Here is a 27,475-nt window from a genome sequence, read left to right as displayed (position 1 = left end):
GCAATTTGTTCACGCAGTCCTACCACGGGATTCTAGAGTCAGATGGGAGGCCATCTGTCCAACAACTAAATCTTGGTCAAAACGGGGTCACACCACAGATTCCAAGCACAGCAGCAAATCTATAATAGAAGGGCTGAAAACAAAAATAAAAACAAGGTGTTGCAAAAACCCAGTGAAGGTCTAGACCAGCGATCGCCAACCTTTTTAATGCCAGACAATATTTTCACGGACCGGCCTTTAAGGTGTCGCGAATAAATACAACAAAATAAATTATTCGACCAAGACAAAAACTGTGTAATTGTGTAAATATAATAATAAACGCGAATTCTCTGTGTCATTGTGTAACTTTGTTAGCAGCGTCCTCCTGAAATACGCCAACAACAGAGAGTAACATCCTCCTCTCTGCCCCTTAATGCTCTCTGGTCGCTATGGTAACGCGTAAATATTTCTTTCAAAATAAGACACACAACTACAACACGGGAAAAGACCCAGGGAAACAGAGTTACCTGAAAACCATGAATTTCACACCCGAGTCTCAACTCTCGTGGTCTGGTTCCAAACCGGTCTGTGGCCCCGGGTGTTTGGGACCGCTGGTCTAGAAACAATTGAAATGCTCTGACGGGGCCTTAAGAGTGCTGCACATTATTTAATGTTAATGCAAGAGTGATAAAAATCTCTCACATTGTTGATTACTTCAATTTTTTATTCTAAAGGTGGTTCCAGCTACCGAATCAGTACATGCACTTCTGCAGAGGACTTTTATCTAGTCAATGGAAAGCAGATTAAAAAACAAGAGCATGTATTGATTAAAATGTCACCCAACAGAAGCTTGAACTTTTCCAAGATGACATATTAGTTTACTCTATTCCAACTCTGAGCTGCAGAATGCAGTGTTTCTTTTTGTTCACAAATGCAATATCAAAGGTGATGTAATCCTATGAACATGTGCTGTAACCCATATTTCTAAGTGTAAAAGTGATAATAGCATGGAAGGAGTAAGCTGGAGTAACTCTGAATGACTCACAGATCAGAATCTTAAACAATTATCGTATTCTTGGACTTGATGTCACTGTATGTGAAACCAGCCATTTCAACATTATAAGACTGCTACCTTTATGCCAACTTCCTTCTGATTGGCTGCCCCTCACAAACCGTAGTTCGTTCAAAGCCATTAAGGAATTAGCGATAAACTCTTGAATTTTCTCCATGTTTAATGAGTATCCGGCGTTGTGGCGGTCGTCGGTGGATCGTGTTGTTTACTCCCTGTAAAGCTGCACTGGCGAAATGACGCATGTGTGGAAGTGTGGATAAAACTCCTTCAAGCTTGTGATCCTTCATTTAGATAATTGCTGCAAATATTTTAGTTTCCAACTCTGCCATAGAAGATTGGGCTGGTACCATTAGCCTCACAGCTGTGGCAGACCTCAGGGAAATCCTCGCAGATCAGCATGTTTACTTTAAAGGAATTCAACTGCACCTTTCACCTTTAAGTGTACGTCAGGGAAGAAATTAGGCTTTCAGGAAACTTTAGTGTAAATACAGATTTATTAGGGATGAAAATGTTCCATGACAAACAAAAGAGGGGAAAAAACAAGTTCACAGTACATTTCATCAGTTCGTCTCCCTAACATGGTGCACTGAAACATTGTACAACTTTAAAACCTCATTGTTGCTCTGCCTCTTTACAAAAATACTTTCCTTAAAAAGAAGAAGAAACGCAACAGGCATAAGGGGGAGGCATACTAGCATAATTATCAAGATTTTCCATCACTTTTAATTTGCTCGATATCAAACAAAGAATGCATTTCCTTGTGGAAGCTAAGACGTGAGAACGATAGGCCCTCATGAGCACTAGTGACATGTGCAGCTCTACACTTGCACAACAAAGCAAACTTGCTGGCAGCAAACTGAGGTCAGGTGGTTAAAAAAAATGCAACATGAACACAAAACAGAAGGCTATTGGTCCTGCGTTTGGTTGGAATTTGTCTGTCCTGATCCTGTGCTTGATTACGTAATAGGTGACTGGTCAGGTGAAGGTCCCGTGGAAAGGTATTGGCCATTTCATGGAGAGGTAGGACAGTTGTCAACATATCAGGTCCCAGGATGATACTATAACAACTAATGTATACAGTACTTGTAGATTACAAAGTGATGAAGACTGCTCACATGTTACCTCATGACTATTGTTCAAACTACGCCACAATATACATTCTCGCCAATTGATCTGCTGCAGCATTGCAACCGCAGCAAAAAATTAAATGGAGCACGTTTATACGTGACTCAGTTGTGAAGCAACAGGTAGAAAGTGGAAGCTGCCATCTTTTTTTGGTCTGTGATCTACTCGAGTGTTTTTTCATAATGCAAATCTTTCCGAATTCGAGGGGCCATTTGGCACTTCTTTTGTTTTTTGGACTTTAATAAAAGAAAGGAAGAAAAAGATTTTAGAAGTACTTCATGATAACGGACACCTCATATCTGCTGGATCGTGGCAACAATTTCAATTAAATAACTGCTTAGTTGCTTAGACTCGACGCAACAAGGCCGACTGACATCTGGCCCTACTTTACAAACCTTCATTTCACTGTAGAGCAATAATGAGGACACACATTGGAGTGGATGAGCCACGTTCACTTAAAAGAAAAAAAAAGAAACCTTCTTTACCATTAAGGCCAGCAGGATAGCATTTTGTTTACTGTACTATCTGAACCACACAGAAAGAAGAAACACATCTGGTTCAAACACATCATAAAAATCCAGTCGGCTATCAGAGTGTGTTTGTAAGAGCGAGACGGGCTTCACTAGCTTTCAGCACAGCTGTGGTGGCACACATGAAGTCAGATCCTTTTGGTTTATTGCATTGCTCATCTGACGGAAGAAGTCTGAATGGATTTTTTTCAGCAGTTTTCTTGAACCAAAGTGTGGCTGGTGAACACGAGGCATTGGTGGAAGGTCACGAGATACACTCAAGTGAAAAGAGAAAAAGCAAACAGCACTACATACAGACATTTTCTAAAATAATTATTAGACCAAATACAAAAAAATCTCCCAATACAGTATAAAACTGGAACTGAAATGTTGCACTATTCTGCCTTTTTTCTTTTTACTTGTACAGGGGGGGAAAAAGATAGGTGAGAGCAGATTTATCAAAGGGAACACATGACTAAAACAAAACCAAAGTGGGGAAAAAAAGGAGCGAGGAATCTTTACAGGGTGGTAAAATGTTAGCGCTTAAGTCTGTCATACCTCCTCTGGTGATTCACCATCATATTTTTTAAATTCCAGTCCAAGTCTAATATTTTCTTTTAGCTATTGGCTATTTTCTAAAACACCTTAACAGTGAAATGCATCATCTCTAACATCTTATCTACATTTGTGGCTGTTTTACATTAATATACGTCTCTATAATGAAGATGACTTGCTGTCAGCTGCTCCCCTTATTAAACAGAAGACATGCAGAAAGTTGACAAACCCTTTCTTTTAGATCTAGAAATAAAAGAATTGTGCATTACCTCATTAGGAAATGATAAATCTACAATATCTGCATTATTCAGCTGTGATTGCAAAAGCAAATTTGCTTTTATTTATAGATCACAGAAAAGGTTTGGAGAAAAGCTCTTACCCTATTAATCATCTTTGTTCACTTGGCTGCGTTGCAATTGGACAAAGATGAACTGAATGCTGGAATACGTTTGGAAAAACTAAGCCTTATTGTTTTCGTCCTTTCTCTCTCCATGTGTGTGCTCTCAGCGGAGGTGCCTGGTTGAGGCAGGGGGCACGTTACTGGGACTCGCGGACCTTGGCTTGTAGGGCATCGCAAGTCTTCTTAGCGTCGCCTAACAACATTGCAGTGTTGGGTTTGTAGAAGATGGGGTTGTCAACAGCTGCGTAGCCCACACCCAGGGAGCGTTTCATCACAATCACCTATGGAAGGAGACAAATTCACACAGGCTAGTAAGCTTCTGATTGGACAACAAACAGATGACAAAACAGAAGAAAAAGTTTTTAAGGACCATCTGCAAAAAATGTTTTCCTCATCTTCCCCATTCAATCCCTCCATTAATAATGATTGAGGCCCTGCGGCATGGCTTATAGTGCATAAATCTGCACCATGCCACGTGCATGGATCACATTCACTGGATCAAAATGGTAAAGGTTCAACTTGAATTATATTTCTTGGAATGTTACAGTGAATCAAATCTGGCAACTAGGGAGGGAGGATCAAAAACTTCTCATCTGACCATCACAGATCACACAGAAAGCTACTTTAATCTTTTTCAGGGTAAATCTATGGCACTATGGCTCTGGACTCAAAGGATTGTAGCTCCAGTTAACACAGAATTATGGATGCTTAAATTCCTGAAATATCTGAATCCTCAATCTCTGACAGCAGATTTGGACGTCTGCAGAAAGCAAAATTTTGATTTTATTTACAGCCTCTCATATACAAGGCACATAATATCCTTTAAAACAGTCCAAATCTAGAGAATGGTTTGACAGATATTAAAGCTTGAATATGGAAACAAAACAACAAACAAAACACATTTTCATTCAACTTCACTCTCATATTTCTCAGGTGTCAAATCCAAATTAATCTAAGGAAACTAAAATTTCTGTTGATACTGATATTTAAAAGTGGTGATGGTGTTCTCACTTATTTTCCACCAACTATGAATTTTATGCCAAAGAAAAATATTGGGGGACTAAGCTGAAGTAGTCTTCTAGACAACGAAATTTCAAAATGGTCCATTAAGAAATGATGGTTGAAAAACATCTAACAAAACTCCAACTTTTATCCATTAAAAGTTTTTTTAGTAGGCAATTCCTAGTAAGAATGAGTCTCTGAGTCAAAGCCAAAGATTATTTAAATTATAAAAGTGGTGTGTGATGAATGTGTAATTGAGCACTTAAAAAATAATGATTTAAAATCTGTATGTGTGGTTAGGTAGAATGTCCTGTTTTATTTCCTGTGTGGAAACTAGTGGGAGCACTGTATAAATCACAGATCTCTGATCAGTGCCAGTGGGATGCTCCAAATGTTGATATTCCACACGGACACAGTCTCAGTAATGAGATCAGGATGGGACTGCACCTGGAACTGCAACAGTCTGTGAGAGCCTGGGTTTATACGTTTATACATGTGTGTTTTTGTCTTCTTTTCTTTAGGTTTGTGTGCATCTTTAAATGAAGCAGGTCTGCAGGTGCAGACAGTCGAATTGTTGTAAACGCTTCCATTTGTTCCTCTTCGTGTTTTTGTGCTTCAGGATAAATCTTATTATCCTTCATGCATGCGCCAGATGTCTCACCTGCTTCGCCTTCCAGACTTCCAGCACGGGCATACCAGCGATGATGGAGTTGGGGTCTTCTTGGGCCGCTGAGTTAACTGTGTCATTGGCGCCGATCACCAGGACCAGGTCAGTTTCTGATTGGATGTACAAACACATCTCCATTATTTCACATCATTTTTTTATTTTTTAATTTTTTATTTTTTTTAGGTAAAATACCAAACACTCATTTTTTGTTTGTTCATTTAACACTGAAACATGGGGGTGGGACTATTATGCTCTGGGGATGCTTTAATGTGCCTGGAACCGTGAATCTCATCAATGTGGAAGGAATCTGTGGGATAAACTGGAGGTCAAGGCCCATACCTGAAGATCATCACGTTTAAAGGCGTTTGAGAGATTCACTAAAGAAAAATGGGCTGGAATTGCTCAGAAGACATTTGTGAGACTTGTTAAAGATGAAAACAAGCGATTGCAGGCTGTTACCCACCAAAAAAGACACACAGCTGACCAACAGCATCAGCTGGAGTCTACCAGCTAATACTTTTAGCCCTGGTAGTTTTTGTGAAATAACTTTGTTTCTGTGTGCAAACTGAAACTAATGTAAGCATCCAAAATAAAACTGGGATGTTGTGTTAAAAATTCCTTGCTCTGTTGTAACAGCACGTGGGCAATACTTTTAATTTTCATGAGAGGGCCAATAATTCTGTTCTCATCTATATAAGGCCTTTGAAGTTTTCCTAATAAAAGTCAAACCATCCTTTTAACCATACATTCGTAAATATAAATGGGTCTGATTGTAAACTCTGTAAAAAGGCGGCAGCATTTACAGATGAATTAATGACAATGTACAGATTTTAAATGACAGAAATGACTAGTTCTCACCAGGGAAATCCTCATTGATCTCTTCCATTTCCAGGACGATGTCATACGGGACACCAGCTTCAGCCAAGAGCACATTTAGCTGACCAGGCATACGGCCAGCAACCGGGTGAATACCAAACCTGAGGGTGATAAAAATAAATGAAAACGAATACTTCAACTCAGTCCTTCTCGTACAAACTTAGTTCGTAGTTCTTCTTGATCACCATCAACTTCCTTAAATCAAAGAGAAAGACATGGACATGGGAAAGAAGTAATGTTAAAGATGCCTAACGAGGGATCAAAATAAATGGAGTCAGGTGGAGGAGGAGACGTTAAGATGAAGTATTTGGACAAATGGAGTTGAGAGATGAGTGTGATTATAATCTGGTTCCACACAAACACACCTACTGCACTCCTCCACCAGTGTTATTTAGTGTGTGTGTGTGTGTGTGTGTGTGTGTGTGTGTGTGTGTGTGTGTGTGTGTGTGTGTGTGTGTGTGTGTGTGTGTGAGTGACTGGGCATACACAGCTCTCAAACTCAATTAGCCATGTAATGTAATCACGGTAGGAAATTAGCACCAGCCACTGAAGACTGGTGGCTGGTTCTCCTTTTCTGAAACCTTCCAATCACTTTGGCCACTATTTGGAGGTTTGATCTTTTATTTTTGTTTGAGGAGCTTCGGCGGATACAGACAGCAGATGGCCTGCTGATTCTGGGATGAATTAGCAAGTCAGTTTATGCCCTTTGTGTATTTCCATACGGTCTGCATGCACAGGACGACAGTGGGGAACACAGTAGTTTTGGTGTGGACGAGCAGAAGTTGTGGCCAAGTGTTATACTGTGAGTACCCTGTAAAAAGGAGGAGGCTGGATGAAAAAACAAGCAGAAGAGGTGACAAAAGCAGATACAAAGAGTAAGAAAATAAGTGACAAAAAAAAAAAAGAGTTTTAATAATACAGAACAAAGTAAAAAAAAAAAATGAAAGAAAGAGATCAGAGTGAAGGAGGTTTTTTCTGTTTTTCTCTGACCACCCACTTTCCTCTAATCAAGTACAAATGCTCTAAGCAATAGCAGCTGCAAGAGCCAGGATCAAACGACAGAGGCAGGACAATTACACATGCTTCCACTGTACCTTGTCCTTCGCATCCTCTCTTTCGCATTTCCTTTTTTACCACACACACATGCCCACTACATGTTGTTGCCCTTGTCAGAGTCTCCGCTTGTTGGTCATGTCCTTCGTAGTGTGACTTTTACATTATGTACTGATATACCCAAACAGCTTCCAGTGCAGCTACCATTTTTAGATGGCTCATTCGAAGTCCAAATCTGACCACTTACACTCACCACCACACACACACCGCCCGTTATGTGATATCATCACAGACCTTAAACTTGTGCACAGCGAACATTATCTTTAGCTCGAAACTGACCCAAATTTCACGTAAAGGATCATCACTGGGACTGAGCCTCCAGCAGCTTTCGGTTAAAGAGTTCTTCGTTTCCAATGCCAAAGGCAGCACATCAGGTGAGGAGTTAGACCAGGTGGTGTCTGAAGAAACTGGACTGTGGCGTGTGCCATCATGTGGTGGCACAGAGTGCACTCAAAAGAAAGGAGGGTTTGTTTTTTTTGCCACAAATATAATTTTCGCTCATTTTATTTGCCTCATTGGAACTTCCAAAAATGGAAATCACTTAGAAGGATGGGACATTTTGATTTTGATGGACTAAAGGAGGTTCGGTGCCTATCACTGAGGCACAAGTGAAAGGGGGAGTTGATCTAAAAGTAGCAGCCATGTTGAAAATGACCCAGAGATGCTCAAGATTTGCAACCCATAAAAATCCTGTTCATAAACAAAATTGATGGTATTTTTTGTAGCACTTTTACTAAACATGGACTCGTTTTGCAGCAGTTTATTTTGACAAATTAAATATACTTTAAAAAAAATCAATTTATCATTCCTTTACCTGACTCTCTTGCCCGCCTCTTTGAGCATCTTCACCAAGTCTGCAATGGGGTACTGGGCCTTTGCAGCACAGAGACCGTAACCTGAAATAGATTTCAAAGCAGTAACAGACAACAAGAATTAGATGATTATATATACCCAGCACAAACAAACCCTTTAAATTTAGCCAAAACATATTTGTGGTTACAGCTATATACCTTACAGAAAGCACATGCAGGAAAGGAGCGTAGATAGTGAGGCAGCCAACACAGTGCCTGAATGTTTATTTGTAAAATCCCTTTCATCTCACTCAGTCTCTGTGACTGAAACAATCTTCTAATCTTCAAATATAATTTCTGCAGTCTAATTACGCTGCTTTAATGACTCATCAATAATATAAACACTCTGAAAATGAACTGAATGACCAAAGGGTAAAAGCAGAGTATTTTTAACCCACTTTATTTCCTTGGAATATCCTGCTTTTATCATTTTAAGATTTCTTACATAAATTCATGTTGACATTTATTGTCAATGTAGCATAAAACTCAATACACAGTGTGTACTTCTGCCTCCCAGCCTTGGATTTATCTCATGTTTGATAATAATTCTGGAGTATGCTACTTGATTTTTTCTTTTCTTTTTTTTTTTTTACTCACGCTGTTGCTCACACACACAAACACATGTCAAACGGTCCGGTGATGTTTACTAACCTTGTCACAACAACCAGTCAGAAACTGTCATGTTACAGCACACGAATCAAAATGACAATTCTACTGAAGACAAACAGAGACCCCCCCCCAAAAAAATCTCCAGAAAATTGGTTGACCCACTGCCACCCAGCTCAAATATGAAAAATGTAGCGCTTTTCACTTCTCTGCCGCTCTCTGTCAAAATTACTGTATCCCTCTGCGCTTCCAAAATTCTCAGTGGAGCTTCTCGTATAAGAACAACAAGTGGACCCGGACCATGAAGACATGAGCCGGATGAATGCCAAGAACGCACCGTGTTTATCGGGGCAGTGTCTTAATCATTTCAGGCATGTCAGGCAAACTGACTGTGACGGCTTCAATTTAGAGGGAATTGGTGAAATGGAAACAAGGGCACTGACTGAAAGCTGGTGCAGAGAAACAACACCAAACTACTGCTGCCTCACACAGCACAACAAATCATGCATTTGGCTGATGTGAGTTATGCAGGCATAGCCATAACAAAATATTACTTCTATACTCTGGCTGATGTCATCTTTTAGTAATTAAATTTCCTATTGTTCTGCACATTTTAATGTACTGGGTTCTGTACAGTGACATATGAAGCGTTGTATATATGATTTCAGAGTCTCCAGTGGAAAGTCTGGCTGTGTAAGTTTTACATTTACCTGTCATTACAGGTGACAAATGGCACATGTGCAGTGAAAAGACCTTAAAACTGTAAAACTACAGAGTTGTAAACAAATCTAAGATTAAGAATGTTTGAATGTTTAACACTAAGTGGAATTTTAGAAACTTGCTGACATCCAGACTTTGCAACAAAGTCTGGATAACTGATTGATGTTGTTTAAAACGGCCAATTATTCAACAGATTGTAATATAATTTGTTTTAATGGATTTAAGTTGCCAGGATTGGGATCTTATTCACAAGTGATAGGAACATGGAGCACATGGAGTTGGACCAGCAGATCGGCGACGGTTTTAGCAGTAATGTAGGAGATGTACCAGAGTGTCACAGTGAAGAGAGAGCAGAGCCAAAAGGCAAAGCTTTCATTTAACAATCGATCTACATCCCAACCCTCACCCATGATAATGAGATCTTGGTAATGACCAGAACACAAGCAGCCGAAATGCATTTCCCCCACGGGGTGGTTCGAATCAGCCTTACAGAGAGAGTAAGGAGCTAAGACATCTGGATGTCACAGTGCCTCCAATTGGAGATTTTCTGGGCATGCCAAACTTGAAGAAGATCCCAAAGTAGTACCAGAATTCACTGGTGAGATTATATTATCATATGGCCTGGGTAGACTTTGAGATGGAGAACAGTGAGAGGGAGAAGAACATCTGGAATACCCTTGACTCACCTCGCCTGCTTTCAAGGTGAGTCAACTTCAGATAAGCGAACGATAATGATTTTAATCATCATATTTGCACTGGAATCTTTTAAAGTAGACTGATTCAGGTTAATTTCTGTCTTACACATATACTGCTACTTATTAAAAGCTCATACCGTCCAGCATGTGTCCCTACTAACTGGAAGCTGCCCAAAATGCCTGGTTTCAGCCAGTTTTTTCTACTCTTGGATCTGTATGATGTCAAAGAGATGGGATATCCTCCATATGATAATTTCAAGCACACAGCTCTAGCCATTAGCACAGAAGCCCCACCCACCTGTTGTTCAAACCTTCTGCTTGTGAGGGGAAGCCAATCAGAAGAAAGCTGGCTTAAACAAGACAGCAGTGAATGACCCCAGAAGCTGCTCCAAGTACAAGATAAACGATTATTGCTCTGAACTGTAAATCATTCAAAACCTTCCAAAATATGGAGCAGGAAATGAGTAATAACAGACCAACTGAAGAAATGTCTGGTATTTTATTATTTATCCTGTCTTGGTGTTGATTTGTTTATGAAACATTTTTGAGAAAAGGCTAAGAAAATCTCTCTTTCTTGGGGCTGGTTTTGGTTTTAGCTGTCAGACGTGTTCCTGTTCATCTTCCATATTCCCAGAAAAGAAAGGGGGGGGGGGGTTAACCTAAATTGGATGCCACTCTCTCCATGGATCACCTCTTTTTCACTTGACCACGTGACCACTTTAATTTTGCAATTCTTGTAAATTGCAGCGGTTTCCTCTGAAGACTTCGTTTTTGTATACAGGCACTCAGCGCTGTGACTGGAATCACCAGTTTGCAGATTAGATGCCTTTGGTCTGTGTTTACATGTACCCACGTGAGCGAAACAACCCTTTGGAACTGCGAATGGTTAACAACAGTCTAGACGAGGGGACCGAAATGTCAGTGGGCCACACAATAATGAGTTTAGAGCAGCAGCTCCAAGGACAATCGTTATAGTCCAGGTGGGAGGTTCAGGCACATATCTAGACAAATATTGAAAACACGTGAAACAAAGAAAATCATATAGCTGGAACAAAGACTGGAACCCACTCTTTAACCCTGAAAAAGGAACTAGAAGCCAATTTGGAGTGTAGTATTTGAGTTGTCAACAAAAAAACCAACATACCCTCATTCCATCTAATTTCCCCCTTTGACCTTGCATACATAAGCTGCACTGCAGAATGTCTATTTACGAGCACCGACGACCACACAGAAACCTAACAGCGGGTTTACGTGTGTGTGTGCGTGCTTCTGTGTGTGTGCGTGCGCGTGCGCTCCACCAGGACTTGTCAATTAACCCAGCAAAATGATGTAACACGGGTTAACAAAAGGTTAAATAAACAGAACACACTGTGCTAATGATGGCAAAAAAAAGAGACTGGCAAAGTCAAAGTACTGTATTTTTCCACTAACATAAAATCCTCAGTGTGTGAGTATAGGGTTGTGTGTGTATGTCTTACCTGGAGTGATGATTATGCTGTGGGCCTCTTTAATCATCTCGACAGTCTGATCCACATTGACTTCTGTGTGTGTCCCTGTGATCTCCATGGGCTTTCCTGTGCCGGTGGAAGATGTGCCATAGCCTCCCAAGATCACATTAGCCAGTGAGCGATTCATGGCCTGGAGGAGGAGGAAAAATTAAGATACTTTATTTCATATTTACTTTACACTAAACGCTTTTGTCTAAAACAAAACATGGCTGTGAATTTCACACATTTGTGGCCTGAATATTTAGAAAAGCAACTCCACAGTCTTGCTATAATGGAAAAGTTAAGAGTCCCTCCTGGTGGACAGATAAGGAACAACCACATTAAACCATCTGCCACATGAGATGCTGAATCTGTGCTCCACTCACCACACACATAATATATGACAAAATGGCTCCAGATGACCCGATGAGAGCTCCGACGATGGTCAGCAGGTTGTTGTTGAGAAGGAAGCCCTCGGCACACAGGGCCCAGCCTGAGTAACTGTTGAGTACGGTGATTACCACCGGCATGTCAGCACCTCCAATAGCTGCTGTCAGTGTTACACCCTGGAAGAAAGAAGTAGGAAATGTGTGGTTAAACCAGCTCCTGTGATCATCTTAAGTATTCAGTAGAGCAGCAAAATTGAGAGCAGCTATGAGCTCAACTGACAGACACGTTTGCTGATGTTGTTGAATGATATTGGCAGTGATTTTGGCATATATGTCGTCCAGTATGTGCCAATATTAGAACTTTGTGCTGTGAACACACAGCAGCAGAGTTCTTAAATCATCACTGCAAACTCCTCCAACACAATCAGGAGTTGAGTAGCTAAAACTGGCACAAAGGCCCCTGACGTTTCTTGTCTATATCAGATATTATGAGGCCGGTGCAGCAGCTCCATAGTGTAGTGGTTTACACATTTACCTAACAAGTAAAACACCTCAGGTTTGACTCTGGGAGGAGACACAAATCCCTTTGGGACTGCATCAAGCAGAGCATCTGGTATAAAAAAATAAAAAAGAAACAGATATGGACGTACCCACCGAGGTGACAAAGTAGCAGCTGAAAGTAGCTTTAATGCGTTGCTCAGCAACCACCTACCAACAGGCTACAATGACCCATTTATGGTGTGTATACACCTGAAATACCTTAAAAAAAAGCATTGTGTCATTTTAATTCCACGACAATAACATCTAATTTCTAACCACAAAACTTTCATTATGCATGACATATTACGACATAAGCCGCCACCTAAAAACAGACCAAACAATCCTGTAGCATGTGCGTGTGCCAAAACTTGGGCTCTGTCGTGTCAACTCTACACTTAGTCCTCGCTCTGAGTGTGTAGAGCCGAGCCCCGCACATTCCTGCTCCGTGATACTGCACATGAACCTGGTGCTTTACTGAAACAGAGCAGAGCAGGATCCAGTGTGACTTTCACAGTTTTACACAGGGATTGGTACACAATGAAAACATCTCTGTCCTTCCTCAGCAGTGTGCACACAGAGCAGGACTAGTGTTTCTTTCTTTCTTTTACTTCCCTGGTAGGTGCTTTTCCATAAAATATGACTGTAAAACACAACTAATAATGTGTTAGGTTAATGTCTGAATGTTACAATGTTAGGGTTAAGTAATGTAATATATGCAATATTCCCACTCTAGTGTTGAGGCACTCACATTCAAACAAAACCTTACGAATTTTTAAATATACCAGAATGAAACCCCTGTCCACTTAGTGTTTTGTAATAATTAACTAAACAACATTTCATTTTCAAAGGACATATTTTTCACAATCAAATTTTCCTTGTCCTCTATTCCCGCTATCATCTGAACAGCTTTCGATTAACGAGAGCCAACTGTAGTTACGAAAGCCACAGCAGGATCCAGAAGTGTTAAGAAACGCACAGGTGTACAGTAGATGATGCATTATACTGTATTTTAACGACTGATTAGAGGACAGAAATATAAAACAAACTGTGAAATGATATCCATCAACCTTCTCCAGGGACATGCTGATGTTTTTTTAGAGGGATTGGCACGTGTAAAAACGCAGAGAAAATACTGAAACTCCAACACGCTGCTGTGCATAAAATTTCTTCCATTTTTATCATGTGCTGCCTGGCTTCAATAAATGAAACTTTGAAGGCCTAAAGATTCTCTAACGAGAACAATTATCACTTTCCTTTATTTTTTGACACTGTAAAACGCTTCTCTATAGATCCTAAGTCTAATTTCATAGAATATAACTATTGCTAATTGTAAATCTAAAGACTATCAGTAAAAAAAATAGATTTAAAAGTAGGTGGAGTTGTTGTTTATTGTTATTGTTCACTGTCACATGCTTAACATTTGACACTGCTATGGAGAAATGCCTGCATTGAAGATGTCCGTCTCTGATTTCTACAGAATTTCAAACATTAAGCTTAACGACGGTGGAGAAAATTAACCCAGCAGTTTGGCCACTGCCAACTCTCTGCTCCATTCTGAATTTCTGGGCAGCTACTGTTTCCTGTGCAAAAAGCCTCCTGACATTTATGAACAAATCCCTTGGTTTTGTCTCTTTTCTACAGCTCTCTGGCATCATTTCTCTTGACTTCTTTATGCCCTTTCTCCTCTCGTGAAAATTTTTACCATCATGTCCAGTCTGTCGGTATGAAATAACTTTTCAATCTGTGATTTCTAAGAGCGAAAAAACAGACTTCATACATAAACACACAGCATACCATGACAGCAGAGAGAGCAGACACTGATCCCAGACAGGTGATGCCTGTGGTGTAACTTGGATCCAGCATGTAGGGAATCATCCCACCGACACTTGCTGCCATAAGAGTGGCATTCAGGGCGTGACGACCAGGAAGCATCAGAGGAGCGCTGTTCAACATACCTGCATGTGGAGAAAAGTGGTGAGGATAAAAAAAAAATCTGTTAGGTGTGCACTCAAACATTAAAAATCCTAGCAGTAGCTTTTTTTGTATGTGTGACATTTATCATTTTAGATTTCTCCCTTCGCAACCACCACTTGAGACTTGTCATTAACTGAATGTCATGTTGATGCATAATTTGTCCTTATGAAACACTTTCAGTCAACATGGAAATTACAGTGTGATTACAAGGACTGGAGCCAGCACATGAACCTGATGAACTGGGCTTCTTTTTTTAACGCTTCACAGCAAGCAGCGGTGACATGAAGCAGCAGACTTCCTTATGTGGATAAACACAGTATGATCAAGCTGGCAGCAAAGTGTGCGTATGTGTGTCTGTGTATATAGTCGATACAGGTTAAAGTTAAGTTTGTTAATCAATAAAGATAACATTTTTTTCGTTGATCATTTTTCACCTCCAAATGTCAAAAACTAATTGCAGGTCAGTTAACTGGTCACGTTTAGGAAAAACAATCACAAATAAAACTTAACCATACATACATATGAAATATCATCTCAATTATAATAAAAACAAGAAGTGAGTTAAACTAATTGCAGTATTCAGACAGGAACCCAGAGTCAGCTAAAGACTGGCTTCTATAGACTGGAAATTAAAGATGGTGATGGTGCCTGGTCTCAACAGTAACGCTTTGGACTTTTATAGTCAGAAGGTACCTGAAGAAAACAGTTCTAAGTTCTCTTATCTAGCAAGTATGGTTAGTAAGTTGCAATGCACAGATGTCTGCTTATCAATCTGAAACAACACACCAATAACAAAATACAAGAATTCACTCACTGAAACTAAAACACAAACTTCCCAGATGGTCTGTACCACACTGTAATCCACATCACTTGGCCCTACCTAACAGCATAAGCATGGCTGAGACGTCTATTTCAGTAAATCTGAGTAGCAGGTGTGAAACCTAGCTTCAAGCTATCTGCATCTACACTCTGTGTTGACACATCTGCCAAAGAAACCACATCCCTAACTTTTGGCCTTAACAGTATCTAAATGGATTCACTCAATACAAAGTTGTTATGAAGCAGGAAACTATCCATAATGGACCAAACTGTTGTAAGCTGGGCATTTTAACATGGAAGTCTCTGGAGACTGAGGTGGTTTAGGAGCAGCCTCAAGTGGCCAGTAAGGGAACTGCACTTTTTGGCACTTCCATACCAGCTTCATTTTTCAGGCATTGAGGTTGCCACCCATAATTAAGACTTTTTATTAACTAAAACAAGGAGTTTACTTTTGCTTATATAGTGTTTATGCTAAGCAAAGCTAAATGACTCCCAGCTCCAGTTGAAGAATTAATACAGAGACTCGAGATCGGCAGTGATCTTGTAATCTGGCTCTTGGAAAGAAAGTAAAGAAAGAGCGCATCTGAGCTTAAAAAATATTTTTTGAAAAAGAGCTTTGCAAAATAACATTAACTGTAGCCTTACAGATCACAGTTGATCCAGATCCATGGTTTTCCTAACATGTATTGTGCACCTAAAAGTAGCATCTCATGATCGACTGCATTTGCCTCCTCTCTGGCAACCAGGATAATCAAAAGTGTAATAAATATGCTTTATAATGACATGTCAGCATTATTCCAAAGTGTGCCTGTACATCAGCACACCAGAAGTGGAAATGTTTCTTTTCCATTCAATATTTAGTATATGCAACTGCAGCTCTCACCTTGCAGTTTGCCGTATGCCACCAAAGAGCCGCTAAAAGTGACTCCACCGATGTAGGCTCCAAGATAAGCAACTATCTTGGTGAGGTTGGCTGCAGGGTCTGTGGCAAAGTGTGGGTACTCAATCATGTATTCAGCCACACAGGTGAGCACAGCAGCCAACCCAACCAAACTGTGGAAAGCAGCCACCAGCTGGGGCAAGTCACTGATCTGGATCTTCTTAGCAATGGCCAGGCCTAGAGAGAAGGAGAGATAAGAAGTAAATAAAGTGTAGTGGCCCTGAAAGACCCACACACAAATAACATGCAAATCACAAGCACATGCACATGCACTCAGGACTGCTGGGAAGTGGGCCCATCTAAAGAGCCAGGTGTTGCTGATGAGGCTTGCTTGGGGAAATTCCGTGTGTGAGTTGGTCTACACTTTCTGTACATGTGCGTGTGTGAAATACATTCCCGTATCTGGGGTTAAAAAGAAAAACAGCATTATTGTCTGTAGGGATAGTTTAGTCTGGGTTTCAGCTTTGTGGCTGGAACAATTAGCATTTAAATGATCAAACAATCCTCAAAGAGAGAGAAAGTGAGTAATGTGTGATGCTGACCATTCTGACAGATCTGCTTTGTCTGGCAGAGATTTAGTCATGATGTAAATATCACTGCTCTTAACACACCTGCTAACCTAATCCAGCCAAGCCCAGAATACATGCAAACAATGCAAAAGCCGTGTTTAATATATTTGAGTCAAGAGACATTCCTACTCCTGTGTAGGGGAGAAGGACAAGCAGATCTTTTAAAATCTATGCACAGCTGCTAGAAGGGAGTTTGTGAATCATTTGGAATTACGATGATTTCACTCAACTTGAATACAACCTGACTAAGCTAATTAACATACAAATAGTTGTGCTTTTCATTGCTTAATTGAACACATTAAGTAGTTATGGTGGAAGCTGGAAAGAGAGAAAAATTAACTCTTGAATTCAGTAACTTGTGGAACACCCTTTAACAATCGGATATGTCCAGTAAGTGCTTATGCAACATGGAGAATGCTGAGGAGAAACAGTGGAGCCTTCCTTCCTACAAAACTCCGGGGATGTCAAGATCAAAAAATCCCTCTGAAGGTCATACCTCAGCATCTCAGCTGGATTAGGGTCAAACCTAATCAAAACCTGAATGTTGTTTCACTGTCTTCCAGCTCTTCTGGTGCTAATTAACTTGTGTGCTTATTGCTTTGCGTCAATACTGCTGCAACACCCAACCTCTCCCAAGCTCCAGGTTATGGACTGCTGCCCTGACAAAATTTCTTCATACAATGTAGCTTCATTATTTCTTCAATTGTTGCAAGGTGTCATGGGTTTGAGTCCCAAAAGCAGTCCCAAAACATGAGACTACCACCTCCATGCTTAATAGTAAGGACCAGGTTTTTTTTTTTTTGGAGTGCAGTGGTTTCGTTGCTGTTCTTACTCTTTTCATCCAGTTGTGGAGATGTCTGCAGGTGTTTTACTGTTACCCTTGTGCTTACCTATTTTGGGATTGAAACCTTGGGATGATCTTTGCAGTACGTCTCAAATGCAGAGGAGCAGCAGTCCTAAATTACACCTAATTTACAGACAATTTGGCTCATTGTAGACTGATGAACATTCAGGTCCTTGTAGTTTTCTAGCCTTTCCCACTTCTTTTTACCTCAATAATGCTTCTAAGGTCTTGTGAAAGCTGTCGCAATCAAGGCATGTTAAATGCCAAGCAGGTTTTCCTTAAGAGGAGCAGACTTTGCATGCCTTTATTTACAGGAATGGCACCTCCTGCAGCCCACGCATCAAATTTCATGTCTTAAATCTGAACACCAGACATTAGTAGCTTTTAAGCTTGCAGTGTAATTTATTACTCACCATGTTAAATAAAGACAAATGTTTGTGTTTCATTGCTTTACTCAGACTGTTTTTATCTCCATTTGTGACTTAGATGAATATCAGACTGCATGTCATCAGTAATCAGTACTGAGATCCTGGTAATTTTAAAGTTTTTATTTGCAACTCTAAATGCAAACAGACTCACCAGCAGTGCCACCCACAGCCATGGCTGCACTCATTTGTGCCAGGAGCTCAGGACTTGGTTTGAGGGCACCCAGAGTGGCTGCAATCCCACCTGCGACTCCCATCATACCTAAAGTGTTACCCAGACGGGCTGTGGTCTGGTTAGAAAGGCCAGCCAGGGCACCAACGCAGCACAAGCCTGAGCCCAAGTACATCATCTGGTCAGGGAAAGAGAGAGAATGGAAAAGAAGGGTTGTGGACAAGGATTAAGGAACCACAGGATGGAAAAAAAAAAGAAAAAGAAAAGAAAAGTCCAAATGATTTTACTTAGAGTTCCTGCACAACATCTGTGGAATCAAAGAATACATTTTGGAGGTCTCAAGGACTTTTATATAGTCATGAGCTGTTTTGCATCAATGCACACGAATAAAGAAAATAGCTTCAGTGAGAAAACATGAAAACACTTTAACGGACACAACTTAAATGTCCTCTTTCACCTGTTCAATGTTATATCCAGACTGCAGAGCAGCAGCGTAGCCTCCGACGAAGACACCACCAGGAAGCAAATAGAGGTAGTTGTACTCTGGGGGATCAGTGGGACGTTTGAACATGTCCAACATCTTCTGAGTCACCAGAAAACCACCTGATGAGGAAATGAAGACACTTATATTGACAACTGCTAAGTCAATTAACAACAAAATAATCATTAATACAGAAAAACACAAAAAGGAGAAGAAAAAGAGTAAAAATAGTTGACGCACCTGAAAAACAGTTTCTATATTTTTAGACTAACAGGTGTTTTAAAGGACATAGCTAAAATTTGTTGCCAAGCCCAATAACCAATGTTAGGAATTTAATGAGTCTACTTTATGTCAGGGTAAATATTTCAAGTAGAAAACCTCAAAAGTGTCAAACCGGGAGCAGACAGTGTCTTACTGCTTTACAGGACAAGATCACATTACTGCATGTATGCCTCCCTTTTCCCCTCTGGCATGACTGTAGCCACGTGCATACACATGCACTAATACACAGAAGGGTGAATCGGAGGTTAGCATCTGTTTCTGTCCCGTACATGTAATTTTAGTCACATAATGTCCTATTTAATACGTGTACTAATAATCGACTATTATTCCAGACCAGACTGGGTCAATACAGTTACATATTTGGACAGAGACAACTTCCTTTTTTCTAATTTTGGGTTCTGTACGTTACCACAATGAATTTTAAATGAAACAACTCAGATGCAGTTTGAGTGTAGAGCGCAGACTAAGCTTGAATTCAGTGGGTTGAACAAAAAGTGAGGAACTAAAGTATTTTTTAAGCATAATCCCTTCATTTTAGGGGCTCAAATGTAATTGGACAAATGAAATAATTGAAAATAAAATGTTCATTTCTAATACTTGGTTGAAAACCTTTGCTGGCAATGACAGCCTGAAGTCTTGAACTCATGGACATCACCAGATGCTGGGTTTCCTCCTTTTTAATGCTCTTCCAGGCTTTTACTGCTGTTTGTTTGTGGGCCTCTATCCAAAGTTTAGTCTTCAACAAGTGAAATGCATGCTCAACTGGGTTAAGATCAGGTGACTGACTTGGTCAATCAAAAATATTCCACTTCTTTGCTCTAATAAACTCTTGGATTACTTTGGCTGTATGTTTTGGTCACTGTCCATCTGTATTATGGAACGCTGCTCAATCAATTTGACTGCATTTAGCTGGATTTGAGCAGACAGTACATCTCTGAACACCTCAGAATTCATTTGGCTGCTTCTGTCCTGTGACACATCATCAATAAACACTAGTGTCCCAGTGCCACTGGCAGCCATGCACGCCCAAGCCATCACACTGCCTCTGCTGTGTTTTACAGACGATGTGGTTGCTTTGGATCACGAGCTGTTCCACGCCTTCTCCATACTTTCTTCTTGCCATCGCTCTGGTAGAGGTTGATCTTGTTTTTTTTGGTTTTTTTAGCATAGTCCAGTCAAGCTTCTCTATTCTTGAGACTTGTGAGTGGCCTGCGCCTTGCAGTGAACCCTCTGTATTTACTTTCATGTAGTCTTCTCTTTATCGTAGACTTATTTATCAATACACCTAGCTCCTGGAGAGTGTCATTCATTTTTTGTCCTGCACCTCTTGAACCTAGATACCCTCAAATGAAAACTGAGAGTGTACACATCATATCCATGTCCATTATATGCAGGGGTGCACATAAGTGGTCAGCAGGTGCCCATTTGCTACCAAAATAAAACATGCGCACCAGATAAGAAGTTGCGAAGCGCGTTTGCGTACATAGGATTTTCTGGAGGAGGTCAGACATTTGTTTAGAACTCTTAAAGATGTCGAAGAAGCTCCTTTAAGCAATTACTTTGGTGTTCCTCCACCTCCAAAGAAATGTCAGAAGGAGTCCGAACCGCAAAAGAAGCACGTATTCTCGGAAAAGTGGTTGCAGGAGGTGAGCTGGCTTCAAACAAATGATGAACGCACAGAGATGTGGTGCAGAATATGCCGTGAAAATCCCACTCTAGCGGACAAAAACAGTGCCTTTGTTGTCTGTCTTTGTTAATGTTTGTTTATAATGGAGCACTGTAACAAAAAATAATTTCCCCTAGGGATCAATAAAGTATTCTGATTCTGATTGATTCTGATTCCTTTTATATGTACGCAAACACGCGTTGCAACTTCTTATCTGGTGCGCGTCTTTTATTTTGACAGCGAATGCGCACCTGCGCACCACTTATGTGCACCTCTGATTATATGACTATAATTGGAATATGTTTCAGTAAACAGGTTTTTTAAAAAAAACAAAAAACAACTTGTTTTGGTGCCCAGATATATATTGATCTAACTGTATATTAATATGGAGGAATGTCTGTGTATTTAAACAACTCTAAGCCTGTATCGGTCTCTTTTTGGGGTATTTTCTTAACCAAAAATGGGGCTAGTGGCACTATATTTAGAAAGCTTGCAAAAAAAAAAAACTGCCTATAAACAAGATTAAGAGTTTACACTCATGCTGGATGAGTGGTGCTTGAACTCATTCAGACAGCATAATATTGATTTACTGTGTCAGATTAAGCAATAACAGAGTTATGAAATTCTGATAAACACTGCTTATCTTACTTTATTTAGCACATCACCATGATAACATCCACTAAATGCTGTGCTGGGAATGCTGCCGGTAACCAAAGAATGTACATACAACATTTTTAGCCGGTTATTTTCAGTAAAAGATGAGGTATTTCACAAGACCAGTAAAAACTTTGACCCGTTAGTAAAGTTAAGAAAAAGGCTAGGAAACTAGCTGTTAAAAAAGCTCATCGTGCTATCATGTGATAGCAAACAACCCATATGGAAAAGAAATAGTAAAAACTTATAAAAGACTTGCATAAGGTGTGGCCTACTTCATATAGTGAATCATATAAGGCTTATATGATTTACTCATGAAAGTGGCCACTTTCTCATTACTTTCATATATTGTTTTAGTAAGTATCCAAAACATACAAGTTTCATTTATATAATTTTTCAAGGGATCTTATATCTGTTTTGACTCTTGTATGCTTTTCATACAAGTTTCACACAAGACAGATACAAACTTTATAAGATTTATATATATATCTTTTCCATATGGGAACTAAAATACTCAAAATGTTTAAACATTAATTATACAATCTTTAAACTGTCAAAATGCTTTTGCTTTGCTTACATGAATACATTTAATGGCCAGTTTGTTAGGTACATCTTGCTAATACTTGGTTGGTCCTTAATTCTTTATTGCACAGATTCAACGAGGTGCTGGAAAGATTCCTCAGAGATTTTAGTCCATGCTGACATGACATCATCACACAGTTGCTCACTATGGAGGCCATTTGAGTACAGTGAGCCAATTTTCTTGTTCAAGAAACCAATTTGAGCTTTTTTAGACTCACTAGACCAGGCAACGTTTTTCCAATTGTCAGTTGTCCAATTTTGATTAGCCTGTGTTAAGTGTGGCCTCAGCTTCCTGTTTCTTAGCTGACAGGAGTGAGACCTGGTGTGGTCTTCTGCTGCTATAGCCCATATGTTTCAAGATATGGCGTGCTGTTCATTCGGTGATACTTTTCTGCGTGCCTTGGTTGTAACAAGTAGTTATTTACTACTACTACTTACTACTTGCTTCTACTACTGTAATCTGCTTTTAGTGAGCAGTAAAACAGGTGTACCTAATAAAGTGACCAATTAGTTTATATTAGCTTTAAACAGGCATTTGAATATTTGACTTGCAACAGGCAAGAAAGTGCCTGTTGCACATGCAGATATCAGGATCCCAGTTTTGCATGTTTTCGGTTTTATTGCCTGAAGCCTGAAAGGCTCATTTTTTCAGTTCAGTAGCTTAGAAAAACGTAACTCTGGGTTTTTTACCCTTCTTGCAGTGCAACCACCACACTGGAGCTTTCAGGCATTTTTCAGATTTTTGCTAACAGATGGAATTGATAAGGCAGCATGTTCACATTTTACATAGACCTAATTGCACTCTGTCTTTATTGTGTTTGTCCGTTTCCATGGCGTGTTAAGTTTGCTCCCATGAGGTTATGGTCATGTGGTATACTGCTATGAAATATGTCTGAGGAACCCAACTCAAAGAGAACATTAAAAAAATAACTGGTAGGTATGTCAATGAAGGCTGTGGTATTTTGGAAGAAAGAGCAAAGTTAAGTGAAAGCGCTAAAAAGTGGTTTGTACAGTGATGCATTTGAAAGCAATGATTGATCTGTGGTAAGATTGCACTTAATGCCCTCTGCATCTCTAACACTCAACTGATGCATCAGTGTATTTTAACAAACAAGCCAAATGTATCTGTTATGCAAGTCAACTATTTATTTGCTTGCATCAAAGTCTGTCCTGGTGTCTAGCAGTGAGCTAATAGGAGAAATTAAAACTAAATCATGGCTCAGCCCTGGAGGAACACTCTGTTTTTCCCAGGACTATTACAGAGCGATGAGTATTATAATGACTCTAGGAACAGTTTGTCATTATAATGGAAATTATTGAGGCTAATAGCAGGAATGGATGTGTGTGGTCCGAGCGAGAGCCACCGACTCTGGGCTGAGCAGGTGGGCAGAGAGGGCAGCTGCAAAACTTGGGTTTGAAATGATGTTATTGCACAATCAATATTAAACACCTCAATCTTCGGCCCAAGATGATATTTTATTGGCTCTGGGTTGCTGTAACTGGCAGGGGTTACCGTGAGGTGTCTGTGTTAGGGTGACTCACCAGCAATGTTGACCGAAGAGATGAAGGCAGCGAGCACAGCCAGTGTCTCAGCAGTCGAAGTTGGGACGTAGCCCCCTCCCATCAGGGACAGACCACCCACAGCCGTCAGACCTGCAGACCGCAGACATTTCAGTATTCATGAACCTACGCTTTCATAATACAGTGGGGGGTTCAAAAATTTGGTGAAGATGTTACAAAAACAGCACAGAACTTCAAAACATGAATTCAGTTATCGAAAAAAGAAAAAGTTAATCTTGACACTTATTAGATTTGGTTTAATCAAACAGTTTCCTCAGAATACTATTTGTTTCCCAGATAGGAAAAAGATACAGCGATAAAAAAATAGATGGAAAGGAAAAGAGTGTGTGTGTTTTTACCAAAAGAGACTCAGGAAACCTCGATAACATCAGTTCTGTAATGATTTACAGGCAGTAGGATGCAATACACAACTACCATTGGAGCCTGCATTCACATGGGCTTGTGACTGTGTGCTATTTTGGTTGACTAACAGGTAGTGTGTGTGTTTGAAGTCAACAGTGTTAGACTGGACTTTCAAATGAGGAAAAAAGGAAGTCTGACCTCCTTTTTTCTCAGACAAAATGCAGCTTTATAAACACGCCTGTATGTCGGCTTCAACTTTTAAAGCTGCCAAACACTCTTTCGCCACTTGTATTTATGTAAATACAAGCTCATTTTAAATTAGCTGTCACAAATAGAAACCACTGTTGCAGGATAATCTGGAGCATTAATACATTAAAGTTGGTTTTTAATCACCCCACAGAGTCAGGGTGCCACTAATCAATCTTCTTTTAATAATGATTAATGTTATACTCTCATGAACAAAGTGACCGTATGCAATCTATATACATCTGACACAAACTGAACCCGTGTTCTGTATGTACGCATGTAAACTAGTGCATCTTGAAACCAGAGCTCTTCCAAGTTCTTAAATCCTCTCAAAGCTGTGATGATCCCTGTAACTGTCCACATTTTCCAACCACGCTGATCCAGTCAGTTTTCCATTAATTTGCTTACTACAGCATTCTGCAAACAGCCTCGACACTGGTCGTTGATAACAATCATCTGTCAAGTCAGCGGTCTTCAGCATGAATGTGGTTACGTGTGCTGAACTAGACCAACAGATACTATGCAAATACTATGAATACAATGTAAGCAAGTCAAATTTGAAGTACTGAGGTTTTAACCTTCTTGAGGTATAAACCATATCAATCTAAACTGAAACAAGCAACAATTATATAATACACTGAAGTTGGTACTATTTAAATTTAACAACCAAATCATTTTAAACTTTTATACCACATGCAAATTTTTTGAGATCCAAGTATATACGTGCAGTAGGTGTGTTACATTTTTCTTTGGCTTTCATCTCTTTTAACTAACAGCCTTTAAGTGCATTTTCTTTTCTTTTTTTTAATATCTAAAAATGTCCTTAGAATTCCAACTTTGCTTTAAATTTGATAACAAACAAACTTTTAACTTTTAAGTTGCAGCTTATTAAGCATGGCCTTGATTATTTCAAGCTTATTCTTCCAGTTTCCTTCCCTCTTTCTATTTATTTTTTTTTAGGTCACAGACTCATTTTAATGTTTATTGTCCTTTTGTATGCCATATAGATGGGTATCTGATGTAAAGCTAATATTTATGGCTTATCATGACTCGAGCTTGTTATGGTTAAATGGTTAAATAAAATTACCAGGTGGGCCCACTTCCTAAATGTAATCTGAATGGGATTTTTTTTTTTTTTTTCGGGGAGGTTTTTTGTGTGTGTGTTGTTTTTGTTTTACCTACAGCTAATGTCAACATGTATATGTTGATGTTAGAAGCCTTGAAGTCTCAACAAAGAGTTACATTAGGGCACTACGGTCTTTACTTCTTTCTGCTCCTGATCAATGAATAATCTGTGCAAATGCAACCTGACTGAAAAACAAAACAAAAAACAAACGAAAGCAATTTTTCCACTTGTCAACAGGAACTGAGCTGCACAATAAAAAAAGTCCATGCTATAATTAGTCATGGCAAGAGGGTGCTCCTCCTTAATACCCGCCATGTTGGTCGCCTTGTGTGCCACCGTTAATGTTATGATAAAACCACTTCTTTTCATGCTCGCCAATGACGCACAAGCCGCTGCTGCAGTATTCACAGGAGAAACAAAGAAGATGGGGTTAACAGCGAGGATAAAAGTGTCATTAGGCCTGTTTTGGTTGGAGATTTCCTATTAAAAGAGAGTTCTTCATTCCCACCATCTCCAAGGGCTTGTCCATGTGACTGTTGGGGTTTTCTCTCTAATATAGAAAGCACCTTGAGCTGATTGTTCTGAAATACTTCTAAATAAATAAAACTAAACTGGACCTACAGAAAGTCACTGGGAGGACAGCAAATAACTAGTTAACTCCTTGCAACTAGTCACTAACAATGGAAAAAGGGGAAAAAATGAGAATTTGATTTTTTCTTTTTTAAAGAAAAGAAAACAGATGCAGTTACATCTTGTAGGTGGAGATCAAAGACATTCCTGTCCAACTTAATGAACGGATAAGCCTAAAAGCAAGCCAATAGGCATCAGTGGACACATGCAAACTGTAAGGTATCAACAGATGTCTGCACTGGGTGGCCTAACGCCCTGTGTGTGTCTATGTATCAAACATTAGGTTTCAGGCAGTAAATCAGGGCTCTCAAGTAGATTAAAGCCTTATTATAAGTCACCAGATATGAAGATACATTTCAATGAGCCACTGGATGTGAAACCAGTATCTGAAGAATCTAAGATGACCCACCAGTCGGAGTCACTACTGGCTGTAACACAATAATGTCCTGAAAAGAATAAAACTGTCCCTCATTGCAACCCTAAATTCCAACATGATTCCCTAATGTCTGTGAGTTATTGTGTGTGTGTGTGTGTGTGTGTGTGTGTGTGTGTGTCTGTGTGTGTGTCTTTATGATGCCTGGCACAACAACAACAATTCTGCAGGTTTCACTGTTTCCATAACCACAGTCAGTAAGTGACAGAGGTTTTTAAAAAAGCCAATGAGCCCCTGCCAAATATGAGAGCAAAAAAATACCTGGACAAAGAGGAAGGTGAGAGGGGAAAGGAGGTGAAGGGAGCAGACAAGATGGAAAGAAAAACAAAGAAACGTTTCGGGAAATCTATCAAGTTCTACCAATATTAAGCGACGAACCCCATGAACCCCATGTGCCTTTTGGAGCCAACTCATTTAAGACAGCACTGGACAAACTTCACAGAAGGGTAAATGATAAATAGGTGTCACTAATAAAATTTCAGAGAAAGTGAAAACTATCTCTTAGTTGTTACACTGCTGGGCTCTGCAGGCGAGCTCTGATGTCCGGCTGTGCGCACGAGTAAACGAGCAAAAGACTTCCCTGACCCTCAGAGATCACCAACGGCGTGTTACTTCCTACCTCAGTGTGTAGCTGTGGAGTGATCAAAGCTGTGAGAACACACACGTACCATTTACCTCTCTAACCTCTTAACCCTTCTGTGTTAAGCAGCAGCCGCAATAAGAACTCGATCCTGAAAGTTTTAGAACGAAGGGCGAAAAGGCAACAGCAGGTTACAGAAGCCAGCTGGGTGTGATCGATCAAAGATTAAGGTTAAGGTTTTTATATATATTTTTTAAATTAATGTATTGCTATTTTATATCTGTATACCACGAGGTAGATGATGATGCTGTGTTTCAGTAAATTCTACGCTGTACGAGTGTCACTGGGGATTAATGACACTTGTGAGTACACATGATTAATAATTTTGGTTAAACAGCTTAAAGTCAAACTTTCAAAAAAGTACCTTAACGCAGATCTTTTTTATTAGTTAAAACATCCAGTGTCCAGTCAAGAAGTGCATGAAATTAACTGTTCATTTGATTCAGACTGAATATGGAAACATCAAGATTCATGTCTGTAATT

The 27,475-nt window shown here is 39.8% G+C and overlaps 1 protein-coding gene across 1 annotated transcript in view; it reads right to left on the bottom strand.

The window, feature by feature from the left end:
- Nucleotides 1-1,526: 1,526 nt before the first annotated feature.
- Nucleotides 1,527-27,475, bottom strand: part of nnt (nicotinamide nucleotide transhydrogenase) — a 38,308-nt gene continuing 12,359 nt past the window's right edge. The window contains exons 12-22 of the mRNA XM_039615092.1: nucleotides 23,537-23,647; nucleotides 18,787-18,932; nucleotides 18,312-18,507; nucleotides 16,263-16,496; nucleotides 14,381-14,541; nucleotides 12,044-12,223; nucleotides 11,649-11,808; nucleotides 8,113-8,194; nucleotides 6,168-6,286; nucleotides 5,304-5,419; nucleotides 1,527-3,921 (exon numbers count right to left, since the gene is read on the bottom strand). Of these exons, the coding sequence (XP_039471026.1) occupies nucleotides 3,778-3,921; nucleotides 5,304-5,419; nucleotides 6,168-6,286; nucleotides 8,113-8,194; nucleotides 11,649-11,808; nucleotides 12,044-12,223; nucleotides 14,381-14,541; nucleotides 16,263-16,496; nucleotides 18,312-18,507; nucleotides 18,787-18,932; nucleotides 23,537-23,647 (1,649 nt within the window). The 3' untranslated portion in view covers nucleotides 1,527-3,777. The remainder of the gene's footprint in view (nucleotides 3,922-5,303; nucleotides 5,420-6,167; nucleotides 6,287-8,112; nucleotides 8,195-11,648; nucleotides 11,809-12,043; nucleotides 12,224-14,380; nucleotides 14,542-16,262; nucleotides 16,497-18,311; nucleotides 18,508-18,786; nucleotides 18,933-23,536; nucleotides 23,648-27,475) is intronic.

Source organism: Oreochromis aureus, linkage group 7 (assembly GCF_013358895.1).
Source record: "Oreochromis aureus strain Israel breed Guangdong linkage group 7, ZZ_aureus, whole genome shotgun sequence".
In the NCBI taxonomy this organism is placed as follows: domain Eukaryota; kingdom Metazoa; phylum Chordata; class Actinopteri; order Cichliformes; family Cichlidae; genus Oreochromis; species Oreochromis aureus.
Note: the sequence above shows the minus strand (reverse complement) of the source record. Positions and strands in the feature narration are given on the sequence as shown.